This window comes from Balaenoptera physalus (genome assembly GCF_965194825.1).
Source record: "Balaenoptera physalus genome assembly, chromosome: 1".
In the NCBI taxonomy this organism is placed as follows: domain Eukaryota; kingdom Metazoa; phylum Chordata; class Mammalia; order Artiodactyla; family Balaenopteridae; genus Balaenoptera; species Balaenoptera physalus.
The window spans coordinates 174,402,844-174,421,349 of record NC_138882.1 but is presented as its reverse complement, the minus strand read 5'-3'; the positions used below and the strand labels follow the sequence as shown (position 1 = coordinate 174,421,349).

The window sequence follows — 18,506 nt, the reverse complement described above, 5'->3', positions numbered from 1 at the left end:
TCTAAAGAAATGAAAAAAGTAGTTGATGTAACATGAAAACAAGCCAAATCAAACAGTTTGATATCAATTTGTCAGTTTTATTGCTTTTGCATTTTAAGCTCAGCACAGCAAGGTGTTGATTTTTTTAATAATTAAATTTCAGCACATTTGACAGCAAATGAAATCTCTTGGTGTTCCAGTCCTAAACTTTGAAAAGTGATGTATTTTAGAAACAATTAAGAAATAAACTTTCCCTTGCAAATTATTTTAAAATATTTAGTTTATTTTCTCATTTATTTATACCAAATGGTTTGTTTGTTTCTTTTCGTGAAATTAATGACTCAGTTACTGAAAGGGTGCCATCTTTCTAATGAGCTCTTCTGATTTTTTATGAAGCCCTACTTAGAAGCCTACTCAGCTGGGCAACTGGGCTGATCCTACTCAGAAAAGACACAGGAGCAAACCATATAGAAAATAAAAACTTTATTTTTTCAAGTTTATAAGATAGTTCCCATTACATATAACATTATGGTCAAGGACTCTACAGCCACAAATGCCCGCAGTCACATAAATATATCTAATCAGTGCCTTTTCCTGCTAAATGAGGCATCTGAAGTCCAGAGGGTCATGTTTTGAGTAGAAGTCGTCCTTAATGGGATGGCTCCCATCAGTGCATTAGGAACTAGCCAAGGAACCTTGCTTGCTAGAGCTGTCTGACTCAGAGAGGAAGGGACAGAGGGCCTGCTGCTCAGAGGTGGGACAGAACTAGACTTTCTCTCGTGGTTTAAGATATTTCAAAATCTCAGAATTCAGATTTGGCCTCTACAGGGTATTTGGGGAATTCCAACTTCTGGATGAAAAAGGAAGCCAAGTTAGTGGTAAGAAACAGAAGCCTGCTTAAGAGGGGTCCTAACTGCCCCCTTCCTGCAGCAGCGAGGAGAGGAAGGCCCCAAGCTCACCAGCCCTTGGCTTAGACCACTGCTCTCCCAGGAAGAGGGAGAGCGTGGCTCTGCCGCTCGACTCCTCTCCCCCATGGTTCAGTGGCACTGACACCCATTCAAGGTAGTGAACATCTAGAAGCTCCATATACTGCAGCTGGAGTTTGCCAATCAGATTCTGCTTGGAGCCTTAACGCGAACAAGTTTGTGTAAACTGCGAACAAGCTGTGGCACAAGTCTCCTGGGACACTAGCTTTGCTCCCCCAACTTGCAGAGCAGAAGACAGGGATACCCCAAACCAAATAAAAGCCCAAGTAGGCATCTAAATCTGGAGCAGGCATCCATTCTCCTGGACACCACCAGCTGCCCCAGGGGCACCGGACAGGGTGACGCTAAGGCACAGTTTTACATTCGAAAGTAAAGCCACCTCTTAAACCCAGGACACAGCTGACAACTCCAGATTCCCTACTAGAGACGGCCTAGCTCTCACCACGAAATGTGCAGACCCATCTTACAGAACCCACGGTGCCCAGCTGGGAAAAGGACTCATCATGTGGCTTATCCCATGGGGACTCTTTCTAGTAAAGAGGGCTTCCCCCTTGACGAAAGGACCCACAGTATCCTTTCGACCTCAGCCTCCAAGAGCTCGTGGTGCTGCCTACTTATTTTCCTCTCCAGACCTCTGTGCTGGGGAAGAGGAAAACACAGGGTCCAAGAAGAGCACTGGATTCCCTGAACAATTCATTTTGGCAAAGAGGAGCCAGGAAGCTCCATTTCCTGTCTACCCTCTAAACAACCAGAAAAGAGCAAAGGCGGCACTGCTCAGAGAGCTTCCTCACCTCTCTTAGCCAATTTCAAGTTCCTTTTGCAAAGACCTAAGCCGTGCAGTCAGAGCAGGAGGGAAAAGGCCATCGAAAAAGGAGTCCAAGTCATATTCTAGGAATAAAGAGCTTCTCCCAGCGGGCAGGGAGAGGGAAGTGTGTGTGTGCGGACCTGTGTGCACGACGTGGGTACCGCTCTGCAGCCTCATCAGCCTGAAGCACAGCACCAACAGGGTGGCCTATGTCCAGGGCAAGAAACCAACAGCTCTACTGCCAGTACGGGGAGGGCTTGGGGCCTGGAAGTACAGACCCACCCTAGAGCACTCTAAGATAAATTACCAAGCAAGGCAGAGCAGCATCTGGGCAACTATGCTGAACTCAGACCGAGAAGGTCTGCCTCAGACTTTGTATTTCCCGTCCAAAGGAAACAGGCCAAAGAGGCAGCTAAGTAATGAGCACTGACTTGAGCTCCTCTCCAAACACATCTTCTCTAAAACTGAGTCATGAAGCACTTTCTCCATCAGTTCTGAGGGAATGTGTGTATACCAGCCTTTCTCTGGGTGATCTGGCTTTGGAAGGAATCTGACCCCTTTGTGCTGCAACATCTCTGAAAATGGATATGCAGAATCTCTGAGTACAAGCATTTATAGCTGCGGTTGGTCAAGGATGCCTCCTACTAAGGACCCAGACTGCACCTCTCTCTGTGCAACCTGGAGGAGGCCGAACTTCTTCAGCTCTACGGAAGTTTATTCTGCCTGAGCAGATGCCCAGGCCAGTCTCGGAGGGATGGGGCATCCACACACACAGCTGGACTGAAGGCTGCGACCAGTGCCTGGGCACCTGCCGATCCTCCCAGAAGTCAGGTTGAGAGATGTTCCTGCATTTGGCCCAAGATTTGAGTTTTCAGGCATGGAGTAGGGGGTCTACCACCTCATTTAAATCAGGAAAGTGTTTCTGGCCTTCTGGTTTCCCATTTTAGAATGGGATTTGAGAAGCGGGAAGGGTATTCCATGGGAAAACTGGGTTGTGATCATGGCAATCTGTTCTTCAGTTTCAGGCTGAGATCTGGGTAAATATGTGTCCAGAATACCTTTCACAGGGCTTAAAGGATTCAAAGAAAGTCAAATCCCTTCGTAGTTTTGGCCAAAATGTGATTATGAACCTTTTCTCAGACTTGATTTGACTACTTGGGTCCAAAGCCTGGGGACTGGCCAGAGCTGCATGGGGGTGGACATGAGGTACAGAGGGCAGGAAAGGGCCAAGAGCCCAGCACGGATGACTAAAAAGGGCGAGGGCGCTGTAGAGGTGAGCATGTGTTGGGGAAGGGTGCTTCTCTGCAGGAGGAAAAGGTGGAATCTTCTTGTTTCAAGAGCCAAAGAAGTGGAAATTCCTAAGAAGCCTTAGTTCTTCTCTCCAGTTTGGAGGTAAGCCCCTTGGGACATACTCTTTGACTAAGAGTCAAGCTGAAGGCTTACAATTTACTGTCTAAGAGAAGGAGTTTCTAGGGTTGTGCCATTTGGTGAAAGGGGAGAGGGACTGGAAAGGGGACTAAGGCTTCTAGGATGGGAAACAGCAAAGTCTAAAGTCAATCAGTGTCCCAGGCCTCACAGTTCAGCCAACCAGGAGATGGAGGAGCAGGAAGGCGCCCACCCTTGAGAGCAGACCACTGGAGCAGCTGAGGAGGCGCTACTGCCACAGAGAGGTATCTCAGATATTTCAGGTGCGATTTCCCAAGGAAACTTTACACGCCCCGCTCTTGCTAGAAAGAGGGGAGGAACCTGCTTCAGAGACCAGACCCTTACCTATAAAAATAACATATACATTCACTGGGAATATGTTCTACAGCTAAGGAGATTACAAAGACTGCAAGAGATGTTATTATAAAAGTCTGCTGCGTTTATCCTATCACCACAAGTTAATGGCAGTTCTCAATCTGGTCATGGACGCAGAGTGCAAGTCTGCCCCAAGAATTTCCTTTTCTTTTTCTTCATTTATTTTGAAACAAAATAAAACAAAACAAAACCCAGAAGAATTAAAAGCACTGTAGCTGTGGTGAGTCTATTGTTCTCTCAATCCAACTGTCTTCCGCTCCTACGCGAGGATGAACACGGGGCTGCAGCTTGCTCTTAGCAAAAATAAGCTTCATCTCTTGCAGCTGTTGGTTTTGATTGTGTTCTCGCCAGCATTCCATGGAGAAAGAGTTCCCAGTTGGTTCCGGTCTCTAGCTCCTTTCAGGAGTGAAAAGGAGCTCGCGGGGAAGGCTCTTCATTCCAGTTCTTAGAGAAAATCAAGCTCCAAAGCCTGGTGGAGGGACACCAGGTCTCCGTGGTTTGTGATCCTCCAGAAGGGCATGTTGTGCTGGAAGGGGGAGGAGGGAGGGGAACTGGTTAACCCAACTTCTTTTGGGAGCTTGTATTTACCCACGCCCCTTCCTCCACAGACCTCTCCCCAAAGTGCTTGGTAACCCTCCTTACTCCTGCCCACCTCATAAGACTGTCATACGGATCAAGTAAGTCATGTGTATAGGGACATATGTATACTACAAGACACTTACAGACGTGAGAGATTTTTATTAGGTTTCAGTGGTAACTCTGTTCTAGCTACTGTGTACAATCCTCAGGATCAAACAAAATGACCCACGTAAGAAATCAGTATTAATATAGTATTACATTTTTTTATGGATAGTCTATTTTCTATAAGGTTCAGAGCTGCAAAGCCCAAATCTTGTCCATGACCAAGATGAAGAACATAGAGACCTAGAAAATAATAATCCCACTATATTATGTGATCAGAGTTATATCCAGAATACTGTGTGCCATTCTGGAAGCCATATTTTAAAGAAGGGCTTTGAAAAACATGAGTGTTGGAAACCATGTTCTATAAAGCTGACAGAAATTAGCTTTACTAATCATTTTGTTCAGACTGGTTGCAAGTTACCTGGAATACTGAAAGTCCTAGAACACAGTTCTTTTGGCATGTAGCTCAGTGCTTTTTCAAGCCTGCTGCTCACACATAATATTTAAAAGGCCTTGAATATACTGAAGAGGAAGCAGACTTGTTATGTTGTGCTCAGAAGTGCCAGATTAGGACCAGGATACAAAACAGAAATTTTAGTTCAATGGAAGGAGGAACATCCTAAGAGCCTGGACGACCCCACAGTGGAACAGGATACCTGGGAAGCAGTCTCCTCACCCTTAGGTGTATTCAAGCAAGGACTAGAAAGTCTTCTGTCACAGAGGGTGCAGAAAAGATCCCTCAGAGGGAGGAGACTGAGATCTAAGGCATTTTCCAATGGGTGCACTCTGTGGCAGATGACTAGAAGCATCTGCTTAGAGACACAAAGTCTGATAATGACTTGAGTTGTTCTTCTATCTCCCCCACTCCCTTCTTCTTCAGACCAAGAGGCACTGATGCCTACATCCACTAGTGTCTTCCCCAGAGGGCAACAAGCACTTTAGAATTAAAGCTTTGGAGATAACACATTAAAAAAAAAAAAAAAGTCCTTGAATTGCTACATAAAGTGGCAAATGAAAACATAATGAGGTAATAATGCCACTGATTACCAATCTAACAGTTCATTAACAGCTGCTGAAGGTTTGTGTTTTAACTAGATGGAGAAAATCAGGACAGATGGTTCTAGTTGGCAACCCACTGCCTTCAAGTCTAAGAAACAGAGTTGCTGGAAGAAAACTGGGGTAGAGAGGGAAGGAACTTCTGTAGGTCCATTTAGCAGATGAAGATTCTCAAAGAGGATAAGTAAATTGTCTAAAGTCACACAGCTAGTAAATGGATGAGATGTGAACTGTCTGATTTTAGACTCCATAGCCAAGACTTTTTTAATCTACTGTTTCCTGTATTAAAAAGGGATGACCTGGGGTTGGGACCTGCACAGCAAGGAGGTTAACATCAGAATAATCTTTCCAGGGCTCAGGAGCAGGAAGGACTTTCTCTAAACAACTCCCAATTCATCGCACTGGTTTTTTGAGACTCTGAAGCCTGGAAAAGTCTGAATGATTGGCCTTTAGTGGTAAAGTCTCACGCTCTTGAGAAAGCATTGACCTCTAAGACGAAGATGGAAGATGGGGCCCACGTCAGGTTTAATGATGGGCGTCCTTGTAGCAGGGCTCAAAGATTTTAAGATTTTAGAGCGGCAGGGAGGAGAGAGAAGGGGAGGATCTAACAACTTACAGGGAAAACTCTGCATGGGGAAAAAAATGACCCTCTTTCTTTCTTTTAAAAGAAAAATGGGAGAGGAAGAGGAGGAAGGGAAAACACTGTAAATGCACAACAGATTACTACGATTTCTGAGTTTTACCATTTTTCTAATTGCCCAATGTATTCCCATATAGACTATTTACTTTGCCATGGTTACCTGTTTGGCTGCGATTTCTTCATCTCGTCCATCTCCAATCACTACATATGTGACTTTCTTTCCAAACCTCGACACAATTCTCTCGAAGCAGCTCTCCTTACCTGATGAGAAAAAGAAATTTCCTATTAGGACATTCCTCCCTTTCTTTTTTTCAATACCAAAGAAAAGGGCTGCTGCTAGGTTCACCTGCCTGTGCTTAGACAGAATCAGGGCAGCCCATGTGGTTTGCTTGGTGGGGAGCAGGGGTGGTAGCTAGAGATCCAACAGGCCCTCTGCCCAAAGAATGTGAAATTGTGCCATTCACACAACAGACTTTCTAGGCACTGTGCTCTCTAGGTTCTTATTTTAACTTTCACACTGAGGGTGAAGTACCTAAGATCTTAGTGTGGGATGTTTCTATAAACACAGTATGAGAGCTGTGCACACTCCCTCCCTCTTCCACAGCTCCTGTACTTTACAGCATACAAAGCAGTTTCAAAGTGTTCCTTCACTTAATTCTCAAAATAATCAGGTGAGATGGGTCCCATCCCCTACTCTGATAGATGGAAATGAACACAAAGGATTAGTGACTTGCCCCAGATCACAAACAAGCTAGTAGCTAGACTCTGAGCCTCTGACTCCAGAGTCTAGGCTCTGGTCATTGTGCCATGACAAAAGGACGATTTTTGAGGGGAAACCGTTAGCGTAAGAAAAAAGTGGAAGTCCCCGATTTCCGGTTAGTAATTAGGAAAAAAGCCATTTCCTTCCAACTCTACATTTCCCAGAAACAGTCCTAGTCCTAGGCCTTATGTCTTTCAGGAGGGGAGGAGTCTCAGAGTACCAATGAATATGGCAGCACTATTTGTCACATCTGGAATCTCCTATTATACTGTGTAACTGCAACTGAGATCCTGTATCAATGACATTAACCTTGGGAAATGGGTGATTTAAATCCACTGCAGACAGCTCTTAGAAACACGGCAATGTATCAAAATTCAAATCCTACCTGGAACCAACACCTGAACATGCACACATAATACTGCTACGGCAAAGACACTGTACTTGCCTAAGTAAATAAAAAGAAAATTATTTCTCTTGCTCTTCCTTCACCATCTCTTACGCTTTATTTCCCTGCTTCTGCCACCTTCTTCAGTTAAGCAAGGTGCTAACTCTGCTTCCTTTTTATATCCTGCTCCATTAACTTTCTCATCCTATCTTCTTGCCAGATTCAGTGACTTAGCACCAGGGTTCCTGTCTGAATAAGAAAAAGGTGCCTCTTCCTCAAGGCACTTGAATGCCATCTGCTGGAAAACTGTTGTAATAAATATACAAATATAGAAATACACAAATCTAAGATGACTGCATCATAACTGACAAGAATCTTTACACCCATACTCAGAAGTCCTGACTGGTACATCTAAGCAACTGCAAGTCTATGACATGCCTAGCCCAGGTGGCACCTCAAACCTGGACCAGACACTAGTCCACTTGGGGCTTCAGTCTCCCACTCTTAATACAAGGCTTGGCTTAGGTGCACTTAGGTCCCTTTCAGTGCTACCATTTTATAATAGCATTGTCACACCTTACGTTCATATCAAGCATTCAATCCATGTTTGCTACGTAAATACATTTTAATTTCACAAATGATTAAGGGGATGGAGCGCTCTACTCTATGCCTTGAGCCCCAATTTAAACATTAAATAATTCAACTAATAATGAGTTCTTAACATGTTCTTATTAAGTGTTAAAGAGTTATCTGTCTAATTCCATTCCAACCATTAGGTCCTTACCTAAGCCAACCTCTGCCAGACCCACAGTCTAATTTATGATTTATAGAAAAAACTTTTAAGTCAGTAGGATTTTAGAAATTTCCCCTAAGACCCAACAAAGGGAATGTCTCATATTTAGAAGACAGGGACATAAAGATGTTTTCATTGTCCTGGCCTGCAATGATCAAGGAAGAAATACAATTAGGAATGTTTCCTCTAAAAGGATTAAGAGTGAGTTATTAACAGCTCAGGGTAAAGAAGTAGCCATATGAAAAAATAATTCCAATACAGCTGGTAAATACACTGCTTCCATTTTATACTTTCAAAACAATCCTAGAGATGAGCTTTCCTGTTCAGGAGGATAAAACCAAAGACTACTCAGCTTACCAAATGTCAAGCGATAGAAGCTGTAACTGCAAGACCAACCAAGCCTTTGGAGAAGATTAGGTTCTTGGGTTTCCTCTATCAGAAAGACTTCTGGGCTTCCCTGGTGGCACAGTGGTTAAGAATACGCCTGCCAATGCAGGGGACACGGGTTCGAGCCCTGGTCCGGGAAGATCCCACATGCCGCGGAGCAACTAAGCCCGTGCACCACAACTACTGAGCCTGTGTTCTAGAGCCCGCGTGCCACAACTACTGAGCCCACGAGCCACAACTACTGAAGCCCGCGCGCCTAGAGCCCATGCTCTGCAACAAAGAGTAGCCCTCACTCGTTGCAACTAGAGAAAGCCTGCACACAGCAACGAAGACCCAACGCAGCCAAAAATAAATAAATTAATTAATTTAAAAAAAGACTTCGGACAGGGCTTCCCTGGTGGCGCAGTGGTTGAGAATCTGCCTGCCAGTGCAGGGGACACGGGTTCGAGCCCTGGTCTGGGAAGATCCCACATGCCGCGGAGCAACTGGGCCCGTGAGCCACAACTACTGAGCCTGCGCGTCTGGAGCCCGTGCTCCGCAACAAGAGAGGCCGCGATAATGAGAGGCCCGCGCACCGCGATGAAGAGTGGCCCCCACTTGCCGCAACTAGAGAAAGCCCTCGCACAGAAACGAAGACCCGACACAGCCATAAATAAATAAAAATAAATAAATAAAAAATTTAAAAAAAAAAAAGATAACTTCTCAAAGATGCCTTATAAAAAAAAAAAAAAGACTTCGGACATTTTCAGAAATGATTTTGAGAATTCTCTTTAATTCCAGATCACAGAGTGTCCATTAAGAGAACTGCAATTCTGAAACCATTTCAGAGGAACCGAACAAACATTTCCTTTCCCTGCTCTCATCTCATAGTTCTGTAAACGAAAGCCTCAAGCCTCTCACTGTGGTTACCATGGCGCCAGGTACCACTGTAGCTCTGCTAATTAGCTCTGGAGGAAATGAGAAAATCACCAAATAAGCACACTTACTGTCAGAAGGAATAAAATCATGTCCATTAGTTTGATGAGCCTCTGAGTGCCAGGATGCAGTATCAAGCACCACAGAAATCTACCTTTCAGGTGTGGGAAGGTTAGCGAGTGCTCTGAGTTCTTAGAAAATGCATAGTAAAGCAGGGGCAGCAGTAGCAAAATCTGAAGGGGGGTTACAGATGTATCTCCCCCATCAAAGCCCTTGTAAATGAAATAATTCAACCATACAAAAAAGAACAATAAAAAATAAATGCCTATATAGCTACCACCAACCCAGCTTTATCAAATCTTAACACTTTAGAGTTGCTTTAGATAAAAAAATATAAAAATGAGATCGTACAGATTTATTTGAAGTTTTCTATTTACCCCTACTTGATGACATTCTTCCTCCTCCTTTCTCTTCCTGAGCGTGTATCCATAAACAATGTATGGCTATTATTGTGAACATTTTTTACCTGTATATAAATTATATACTGTACATACTATTTGTAATGTGTTTTTTGTGTTCAGCATTGTTTTTAATACTAATCCTTAGCGATATATGTAGTTTTAGTTCATTCACCTTTTTTTAAAAAAATTAATTAATTTATTTTTAGCTGCGTTGGGTCTTCGTTGCTGCGCAGGGGCTTTCTCTAGTTGCGGTGAGCAGGGGCTACTCTTCGGTGCGGTGCGCGGGCTTCTCACTGCGGTGGCTTCTCTTGTTGTGGAGCATGGGCTCTAGATGCGCGGGCCTCAGTAGTTGTGGCGCACGGGCTTAGCTGCTCCGTGGCATGTGGGACCTTCCCAGACCAGGGCTCGATCCCATGTCCCCTGCGTTGGCAGGCGGATTCTTAACCACTGCGCCACCAGGGAAGCCCCAGTTCATTCACTTTTGCTGCTATACAGTATTCCATTGTTTGACTATTCTATTTTCTGTTCATAGACAGGTTCACGTGCTGTTTCTAATTATTTTCTACTATGAACAAGGCTGCATCAAAAAAAAAAAATCCTTGCACATATCTCCTTGTGCAAATGAGAATAACTCAAGGGAAGGTGTTGGCATATTTCAAGCTTTGCAGGTCATATGATCTCTGTTGCAGTTATTCAACTGTGCTACTGTAGTGTGAAAGCAGCTATGGAAATGATTAGGCATGGCTCTGTTTCAATAAAACTTTCTAAAAACAGGCAGTGGGCAGAATTTGGTACGTGGGTTATAGTCTGAGACCCCTGCTCTCGAGTATAAATATCTAAAAGTAGATTTGCTTGGTCATAGGGTTATGCACATCTCAAACTTTACTAAACATTGACAAACTGTTTTCCAAAAAGTTATATCCATTTTCAATCCCACTAGCAGAGTAAGTTCTCATTTCCTTGACAAAGTTTGGCACTGTCAGACTTAAATTTTTGTCAATCTAATAGACGAGAAAGGCATCACATTTTAATTTGCATTTCCTTAATTTGCAGATCCTTAATTGGTGAGGTTAAAAAACTTTTCATATATGTTTACTAACAATTTGGGTTACCTTTTCTGCAAATTGGCTGCTCCAAGGTTTGTGCCTACTTTTAAAAATTATGTTGTCTGTTGCTTATTGATCTGCAGGAGTTCTTTATAGATTCTGTACACTAATCAACAAGTAAATGTATTGCAAGTATCTTCTCCCAGTCTGTGACTTGTCTTGTCACTTTATGTCATCTTTCACTGTATATAAAATTAAAAGCTTCACGCAATCAAAATGTTCATTTTTTTGTTTTTGTTTTTTAAGTACTATTTTTGGGGTCTCTTAAATGAGATCCCTCCCTACCTTAAGGTCATACAGATACTTTTCTATTTTCTCTTCTAAAAATTAACGTTTTGCTTTTCATGGTAAATTTTTTATCCACCTGGAATTTATTTTTGCAAATAGCATAAAGAAGGAATACAGAATCTGCTTTTTTCCCCCGTATGGATCACCCAATTATCCGAGCACCACTGACTGAAGGTAAGTTCCATGAGGACAGAGGATTTTGTCACTGCTATATTCTGAGTGCTTTGGCAATGCCTGACATTTTTTAATCTAGTAGATAACTACAGCTTATCTTCAAATGAGGACTGTCTCCGTGGCTGCAGTAGGGAAGTAGGAACTGTAGGCACAGACTAAAGGGTCTGGAGGGGTAAGGAGATAGCGGTCATAGTCCTCTTTCCCCGGACCATGTACAGCACATAAGATTAGAGTGACACATTCTGCTGCCTTCTCAGCCGAGCAAGTTGGTTTTATATAAATCTGGTGCCAATTCATTAATCAATTCAGCAAATATTTATCGAGTACTTACTATTTCATGTACTTAGAACTGAATACATTTTTAGGGGATAAAAAATATCTTCACATACACAGTCTCATTTGATTTTCAAAACCTCTCTGGTAGTTTTTCATCTTATATGAGAAAACTGAGGCTCAGGAGATACAGTAATTTCCCTAAGAGCGAATAAGTGGGGGAGTTAGGACTCTATCCTAGTCCTTAGTTTTTTGTTTTTGTTTTTCCTTTTCAAAAAAGTATGGTAGAACAACACATAACATGAAATTTACCATCCTAACCATTTAAAAATATACGTTTCAATAATATTAAGTATACTCACACTGTTGTGCAATAGTTCTCCAGAACTTTTCATCTTACAAAACTGAAATTCTATACCCATTAAGCAACAACTCCCTATTTCCCCTCTCCCCAAGCTCCTATTAACCACCATTCTATTTTCTGTTTCTATGAATCTGACTACTCTAGGTACCTTATACATGAGTGGAAACATACAGTATTTGTCTTTCTGTGATTGGCTTACTTCACTTAGCATAATGTCTTCAAGGTTCATACATATAGTAAGCATATGACAGGACTTCCTTCCTTTTTAAGGTTGACTAATATCCCACTGTATGTATTACCACATTTTGTTTATCTGTTCATTTGATGGACAGTTGGGTTGCTTCCACCTCTTGGCTACTATGAATAATGCTGCTATGAACATAGGTGTGCCAATATTTCTTTGAGATCTGCTTTGGATTCTTTTGGATATATACCCAGAAGTGGGATTGCTGGATCATGTGATAGTTCTATTTTTAATTTTTGAGGAACCGCTATACCGTTTTCCACAGCAGCTGCCCCATTTTACAATCCCACCAGAAGTGCACAAGGGTTCCAAATTTTCCACATCTTTGCCAACACTTGTTTTTTTTTTTTTTTTTGATAGCAGCTATCCTAACGAGTGTGAGGGATTTAACCATTTTAAAGTATATATCTTAGTCCTTGATTTTTAATCTAGTGCTTTTTTGATTATACTACATTACAGTACACTCTCTGTGAAAGAGGAATTTGAAATGAGGCATAGTGGATTTCTAAACTAGGTATTATGTTCTTTCAAATATTATAAAAGAAAAGAGCATGATAAATTTTAAGTCCGACAGATCTGGATTCGAATCCTGTTTATGTAACTTACTAGCTGTGAAGTCTTGAGCAAACTACATAACTGATAAGCCTGAACTGCCCCATCAGTAATGTCAGGAGAAGAATGTTGTGAGGATTATAGATATATGTATATTTAAAGTGTCTAACTGAGGAACTGGTAAATAATAAGCACATCCTAAGTAGCAAGTATTATTGTAAGGCTAGTTGACAAGAAACAGAATTGAAACTGTACCAATTTTGGTAGCACTGTAGATGTTTTCAATAGGAAATATTTCTCCTAGCCCATAAAGGAGAACCTTGGCCAGAGCTGGAACCAGTTGGGTTGTAGTGATCAAAACATTCACACAATTCTTTCTGGAAGGGAGAAAGAGGGAAAAGAAAAGAAAAAGGTGAAATCAAACCAACCTGCGAACAAGAATTCAAATGGCTCTTCTCTGTAGGACCTACTTGTGAAAAATTAACCTCAAAGTGCCTGGCATGGTATCTGTTCAGTGCCAGTGTTCACTTTTTGCTCTAATTATCTCAGGTTTATTTATTTTCCCAATTAAAGGACAGAGATTTCTGTGGTGGACACAGAGCAGCAACTTGATTCTCGCCTCACTTCCTTCTGACCATTCTAGCTCACTGCATCGTTAGCAAACCCCACCGACCCACGGCACTGATACCACACTCCAGAAAACACAATGAGGCTTTCAGTTACAGTGCCATTTCATCTGATTGAGACATGACTGAAGTCCTCTCTGCTCATCACACAATGGCAACATAAATTTCAGAATACATATTATTTTCACAAGTCCTTTACCTTCACAGATATCCACCCCTTGGTGTCAGTTTTACTGTTTAGTAGGCTGTGAATCTGGAATTCTTGCTTTAAGGGAGGGACAAATAAGGGTATGTATTTATTTCCCATTCTAAGCTTCAAGCTCAAATCTCCTTAATCTGCTTAATGTACCCTTTTTCTTTTCTTTTTTCAAGTTATTTATTTTTGGCTGTGTTGGGTCTTCGTTGCCATGCGCGGGCTTTCTCTAGTTGCAGCGAGCGGGGGCCACTCTTCCTTGCGTGCGCGGGCTTCTCATTGTGGTGGCTTCTCTTGTTGCGGAGCACAGGCTCTAGGCGCACAGGCTTCAGCAGTTGTGGCTCGCGGGCTCCAGAGAGCAGGCTCAGTAGTTGTGGTGCAAGGGCTTAGTTGCTCTGCGGCATGTGGGATCTTCCCGGACCAGGGTTGGAACCCGTGTCCCCTGCACTGGCAGGCGGATTCTTAACCGCTGTGCCACCAGGGAAGACCCTGTACTCTTTTTCTTTTGAATCCCAACTTCCCGAGTAGGTTTTGCTACATTTCTCTGGCGCTTCCTACACTTAGGATATTTGTGATATAGCTTCCTACATGTATTCTTTGATGTCACCAGGCCCACCCACGTCCTGGGCTGGAGATTCTGGGTTACTGAGTATAATTTAGTGAGCAAAAAGTAAGAGAAAAGAAAAAAGCTTTCAAAACTCTTCGGTGTGCTTTTAGAGTAAAATGACCTTGCCTCCCACCTAACCGAATACTTCTCTGCATCATGTGAACTCTTCTCAGCCCTGTCCCACAGTCTGTTTTAGGGAATGGCTTATCCTGGACTAGGGTGGGAGAAAGCGTCTCTCTGAGAGGATGAAAACGAAAGAGTTATTTCCATACCTGGACTGGATGAGAAGCAAGGACTTCAGTGCAGTTCCCAACCAGGAATCTGTTAGAACTTCAATTTCTGCTCTTAGTCTCTGCAGCGCTTCCTTTCTCTGGGGACTGAGGAGCCCTTTGGGAATAAAAGTAGACACATTCATCATTTGACAACATCCTTGCTGGCATAGAGAAAGCGACTTCTAAATTCAATTTGGAAACAGTGTGAGTTACTGAAATATTCTTCTGAGCTAACACATCTCTCTCCTTGATAAAACCCTAGCCTACTCAAAATGCCTTTTTTACTTTCTTCACCAGAATATTTTGCTGGGGGAGGTGGGAGGTGCATAATCACAACAACAAAATCAGCTGATAGAAACACTGTGATTAGGTTCTGGCAGAGGCTCTTTCTTTCATCACCAACCGGTAACATAATTTGCAGACCAGTGGACCATACTTTGAGTAGCACTGCTTTAGATGTGACATCAAGAACCAAAGGGGGAAAAATTACAGATGGAGAGTCCACAGCATTTCCAATCTCTTTCTAAAGAAACTGAGGCCCACGGAGGAAAGGCGGCTGCCTGAGAATACACAGCAAGTTAGTGGCTTTTGGTCTCAGAAATCTTCCCACTATCATACACTGCTCCCACAGTGACTGCTCTCACCCCCTTCAGAACACATCAACCTGAGATCCCAGGCTGAATCACCAGCTTTCTGAATGTCATTTATTTGTACTGTACTTCTGAAACAACTCCAGCTGATAAGAGACTAAAACATTTCTTTAAGATCAGATGATTAAGCACAAAACAAAAAACAATTCATCTGATGGGAGCACGTTACCTGACACTTGAGTTACAATATTCAAATAATAAACCTGGCTCTGAATTTTCTGTAGTGAAGGTAAAAAGAGAAATTCTGCATTCTATTACCAACACTCCATAAAAACAGAAGTCATCTCTATGAGTAGAACTGTGTATAATTTGTTTTCAGTCTGATGGTTTTTCACAATGCAAGCCTAGAATTAGATGACTCTCAAAATTTCTGATAAAACAAAACAAAAACCAAACAAGTATCTATACGTCATGTATGACATATACATAAGCACGCATATGTCATATATTTAACTAATATCATGTGGCACTTTTGTTAATTCATATTTTACAAAATACAGGTGGATATTACTTTTACTATGTTCCCCAGGGTGGGCTCAGGGGATTCTCACAGAGGGTTATATATCACTTTCTTCAGGAAACAAGGTCCAGACACTCACTGGGCAGAGAAAGGACCAGAGACTTAGGTTGTATATGAAAACGAACAAAAGAAAGGCTAATGTCTGCGAGAGAGAAAGAGCAAAAAGACTTGGTTACCAAAATAAAAAGTACTGGCTCTGAATCATGAAGAAAAAAAAGCAGTAAAGAAAGGAATCTGAAAAAAGTAAATAAATTAGATTCCCAAAAGCCCAGATGCCTATGATTTTTTCTGGTATTGGAGCACTGTAACAGGAATGCACCAAACTGATCTTTGAAGCCCTGTTTTTACTTTCTGCCCCACACTGTAGTAGTGGTATGGTAGGTAGGAGGGCTCTCTTGACCTGACGTAATATACTTCTAGGCAGTCTATGGAATCCCTGAAACTTCACGCAACAGTTTGTGCAGATGGAGGTGTTTGAGGGCGATGGTTCACAGTTTTCAATATTTTCTCACAAGGGTATATCACTAAAAAAGGAATTTCATGAATGTAAAGTGCAGTGGACCAAGAGTTCGGGATTCCAGTTGTGGTATGGTCACTAATTTGTTATGTGACCCGACCTTGTTACCCTCATGATGGACCATCAATTTTCTCAAGTGCAAAATGAAGGATTTAGATTAGTTCCCTAATGTCTCTTCTAATTTGAACAATCTATGGCTAATTAATTAATTCCAAATAATAGAATTTTAGGCATAATGGCACCTGACATTTGAGATCTATCTGGGCAGAAAGAATTTCCAAGGTCCTTCAAATCACAATGCACGGATACTGCCAACCTATCATCCTGGACCTAGTTTTCCATCCACTATAAACCTGGTTGCTAGTTCTACCTGACTTGTCCCGATGGCTATGTAAATCTGTTCAAAAATATGGCAACCTATTAAATATTACTGATAGTAGTTGTGACCCCCAGAAAAAAACACATGCCATCAAACATAATCTATGGAACACATTTCCTTTAAAAAAGGCATCTATCTAAAAAGAACAAGAGAACTTTGCGAAGTTATACCAAGAGAAGTCCATGAGAAATGCAGAGCTTCCTCCCCAGAGGGTTTCCATCAAACCTGTTTTTTAAATACAGAGTTAAAATGTTACTGTGGCACAAATTCATAAGTCAGGGAGCCCTAAGCAAACCCTGGAAAAAAAAACAGGAAGTCAGAACAAAACAGAAAATTAGCTGGTTGTATGCCACACTTACCAGCCACATTGCTTTTATGCTTATCATAGATTTCTCTCACTTTTCGGTATCGGAAAGCCAGTTTCCTCATCCAGTCCACACCTCCCTGGACGCCCACAGAGGAACCATGGCTGCCACTACCTCCTGAGCCACTGAAACCATCTGTTGAGAAACTGTAGTTGCTGTAGAGAGAGAGGATGATGAAAATTAAAATCTATACTGCATGGAGTTTTTGGTTGAATGCCACCTGGGATTGATTTTCTGTCCTATTCCTGACATCTGACAGCCAGGCTTTGAGAATCTTCTTTCTTAATCTCTGTATGTCACAGTCTATCTTTTCATCAGTCCTCCATCTCACCCCTATTACTTCTATCAAAGAAAGGATGGAAAGGGAGAGCAAGAGAGGCAAGACTAATTCAATCACCAGCATCCCCTAGAGGCTGGCTTCAGACAGACCATCTTTTCATTAATGACAGAAAATACCTTACAGTGAAAAAAACCCAGAATACAAAACTTTTGTGTACACACACACACACACAATGATTGCAACTATGTTAAAAGGAGAAACGTGAAAAAATAATGGAAGGGACTAATCCCAAGTTCTAATAATAGTTAGAAAATGGGAATGTTTTCCTTCAGTGATCTGTTGGCTAGTTTAGTTAAGTTCATGGGTCACTGTAGTGGCTATAAAATATGTCCACAAATTCTTTAATACTCCTCTCTTCTAACTTTGCTCCCTGTAGGTATGGACAGTATTTGAACATAAACAGAACGTGGTGGAAGCGATGGTGTTGGACTTTAGAGACCAGGCTTCTCTTACAGCACCTGCTCTAAAAGAAGTCAGCTGTCACAGGAGAACACGCAAGCTGCCCCATGAAGAGGCACATAGTGAGCACTGAGGCCTCCTCCTATCAGCCACACATGGAAGCAGGTCCTCCAGCTCCAGCCAAGCCTTCAGATGGTTTTGGCTTCAGCTATCTTGACTTCAATCTCAGAGACCCCGATTCAGAACTACCCAGCTAAGTCACTTTCAAGTTCCTGACTTACAGAAACTATGAGATGATAAATGGTAACTGTTTTAAGCTACTAAATTTTGGGGTAATTTGTTACACAGCAATAGACAACTATTATATAGTTAAACAGGTTGGGAGGGATTAATACTTCCTAAGTCAAGATTTCCAAATGACTGACAGAATTAGAGACAACTTGGTTCAATCAGAAGTCAAAATAGAGTTCAGTGTGAGATTCTATATTTAAGAAAATAAAGCTGCCAAGACATAAGATAGGTAATTACTAGTTAGCCATATGTATAAGAGAGAAAAAAAAAAATACTAGGGTTGAGTGGATTGTAAACTGCTTCAGACCAGGCTTTTTCCTAAGGTGAGTAAAATCTCTTAAGACTGGTGCCCTCCAAGGCTGTGCAAGACACAGCATACACGACTGGATCTGCTCCAGAAGTGAAACCTTTCTATCCTTCTCGGCACCACAGGGTTACATCCTTACTAAGTGATGTGTCCAGTTCTGTTCTAGATTTGAGAATTCACAGAGGAAACAATTTTAGGGTAGACACATGGAAAAACTTTTGCCTATGAAAAGGGATAAACATTAAAACAAATTAACATGAAAAGATGTGACAACTTTTTTTCTAAAGGTCTTTAAATGTAAGGTAGATAAATTTTTGGATTATTCTTAGCTAAGACTACTGAGCTAGAAGACAGTAGCCAAAAGAGAAAGGAGGAGACTGAGCAAGCA

The 18,506-nt window shown here is 42.0% G+C and overlaps 1 protein-coding gene and 1 long non-coding RNA gene across 17 annotated transcripts in view; one reads left to right on the top strand and one right to left on the bottom strand.

The window, feature by feature from the left end:
- Nucleotides 1-447: 447 nt before the first annotated feature.
- Nucleotides 448-18,506, bottom strand: part of EYA3 (EYA transcriptional coactivator and phosphatase 3) — a 121,272-nt gene continuing 103,213 nt past the window's right edge. For 15 of the 16 annotated variants that reach the window (XM_082440323.1, XM_082440314.1, XM_082440315.1 and 12 more), the window contains 5 exons: nucleotides 16,776-16,936; nucleotides 14,351-14,465; nucleotides 12,908-13,029; nucleotides 6,111-6,211; nucleotides 3,614-4,096 (listed from right to left, as the gene is read on the bottom strand). In XM_082440323.1, coding sequence (XP_082296449.1) covers nucleotides 4,016-4,096; nucleotides 6,111-6,211; nucleotides 12,908-13,029; nucleotides 14,351-14,465; nucleotides 16,776-16,936 — 580 coding nt within the window. In that variant the 3' untranslated portion in view covers nucleotides 3,614-4,015. Of the gene's footprint in view, nucleotides 4,097-6,110; nucleotides 6,212-12,907; nucleotides 13,030-14,350; nucleotides 14,466-16,775; nucleotides 16,937-18,506 lie in introns of all 16 variants that reach the window. The other variant, XM_082440313.1, reaches the window with a different exon arrangement.
- Nucleotides 9,006-18,381, top strand: LOC309650350. Its single transcript, XR_014257536.1, has 2 exons — nucleotides 9,006-9,195; nucleotides 17,498-18,381. It is a non-coding gene; the product is annotated as an uncharacterized lncRNA (long non-coding RNA).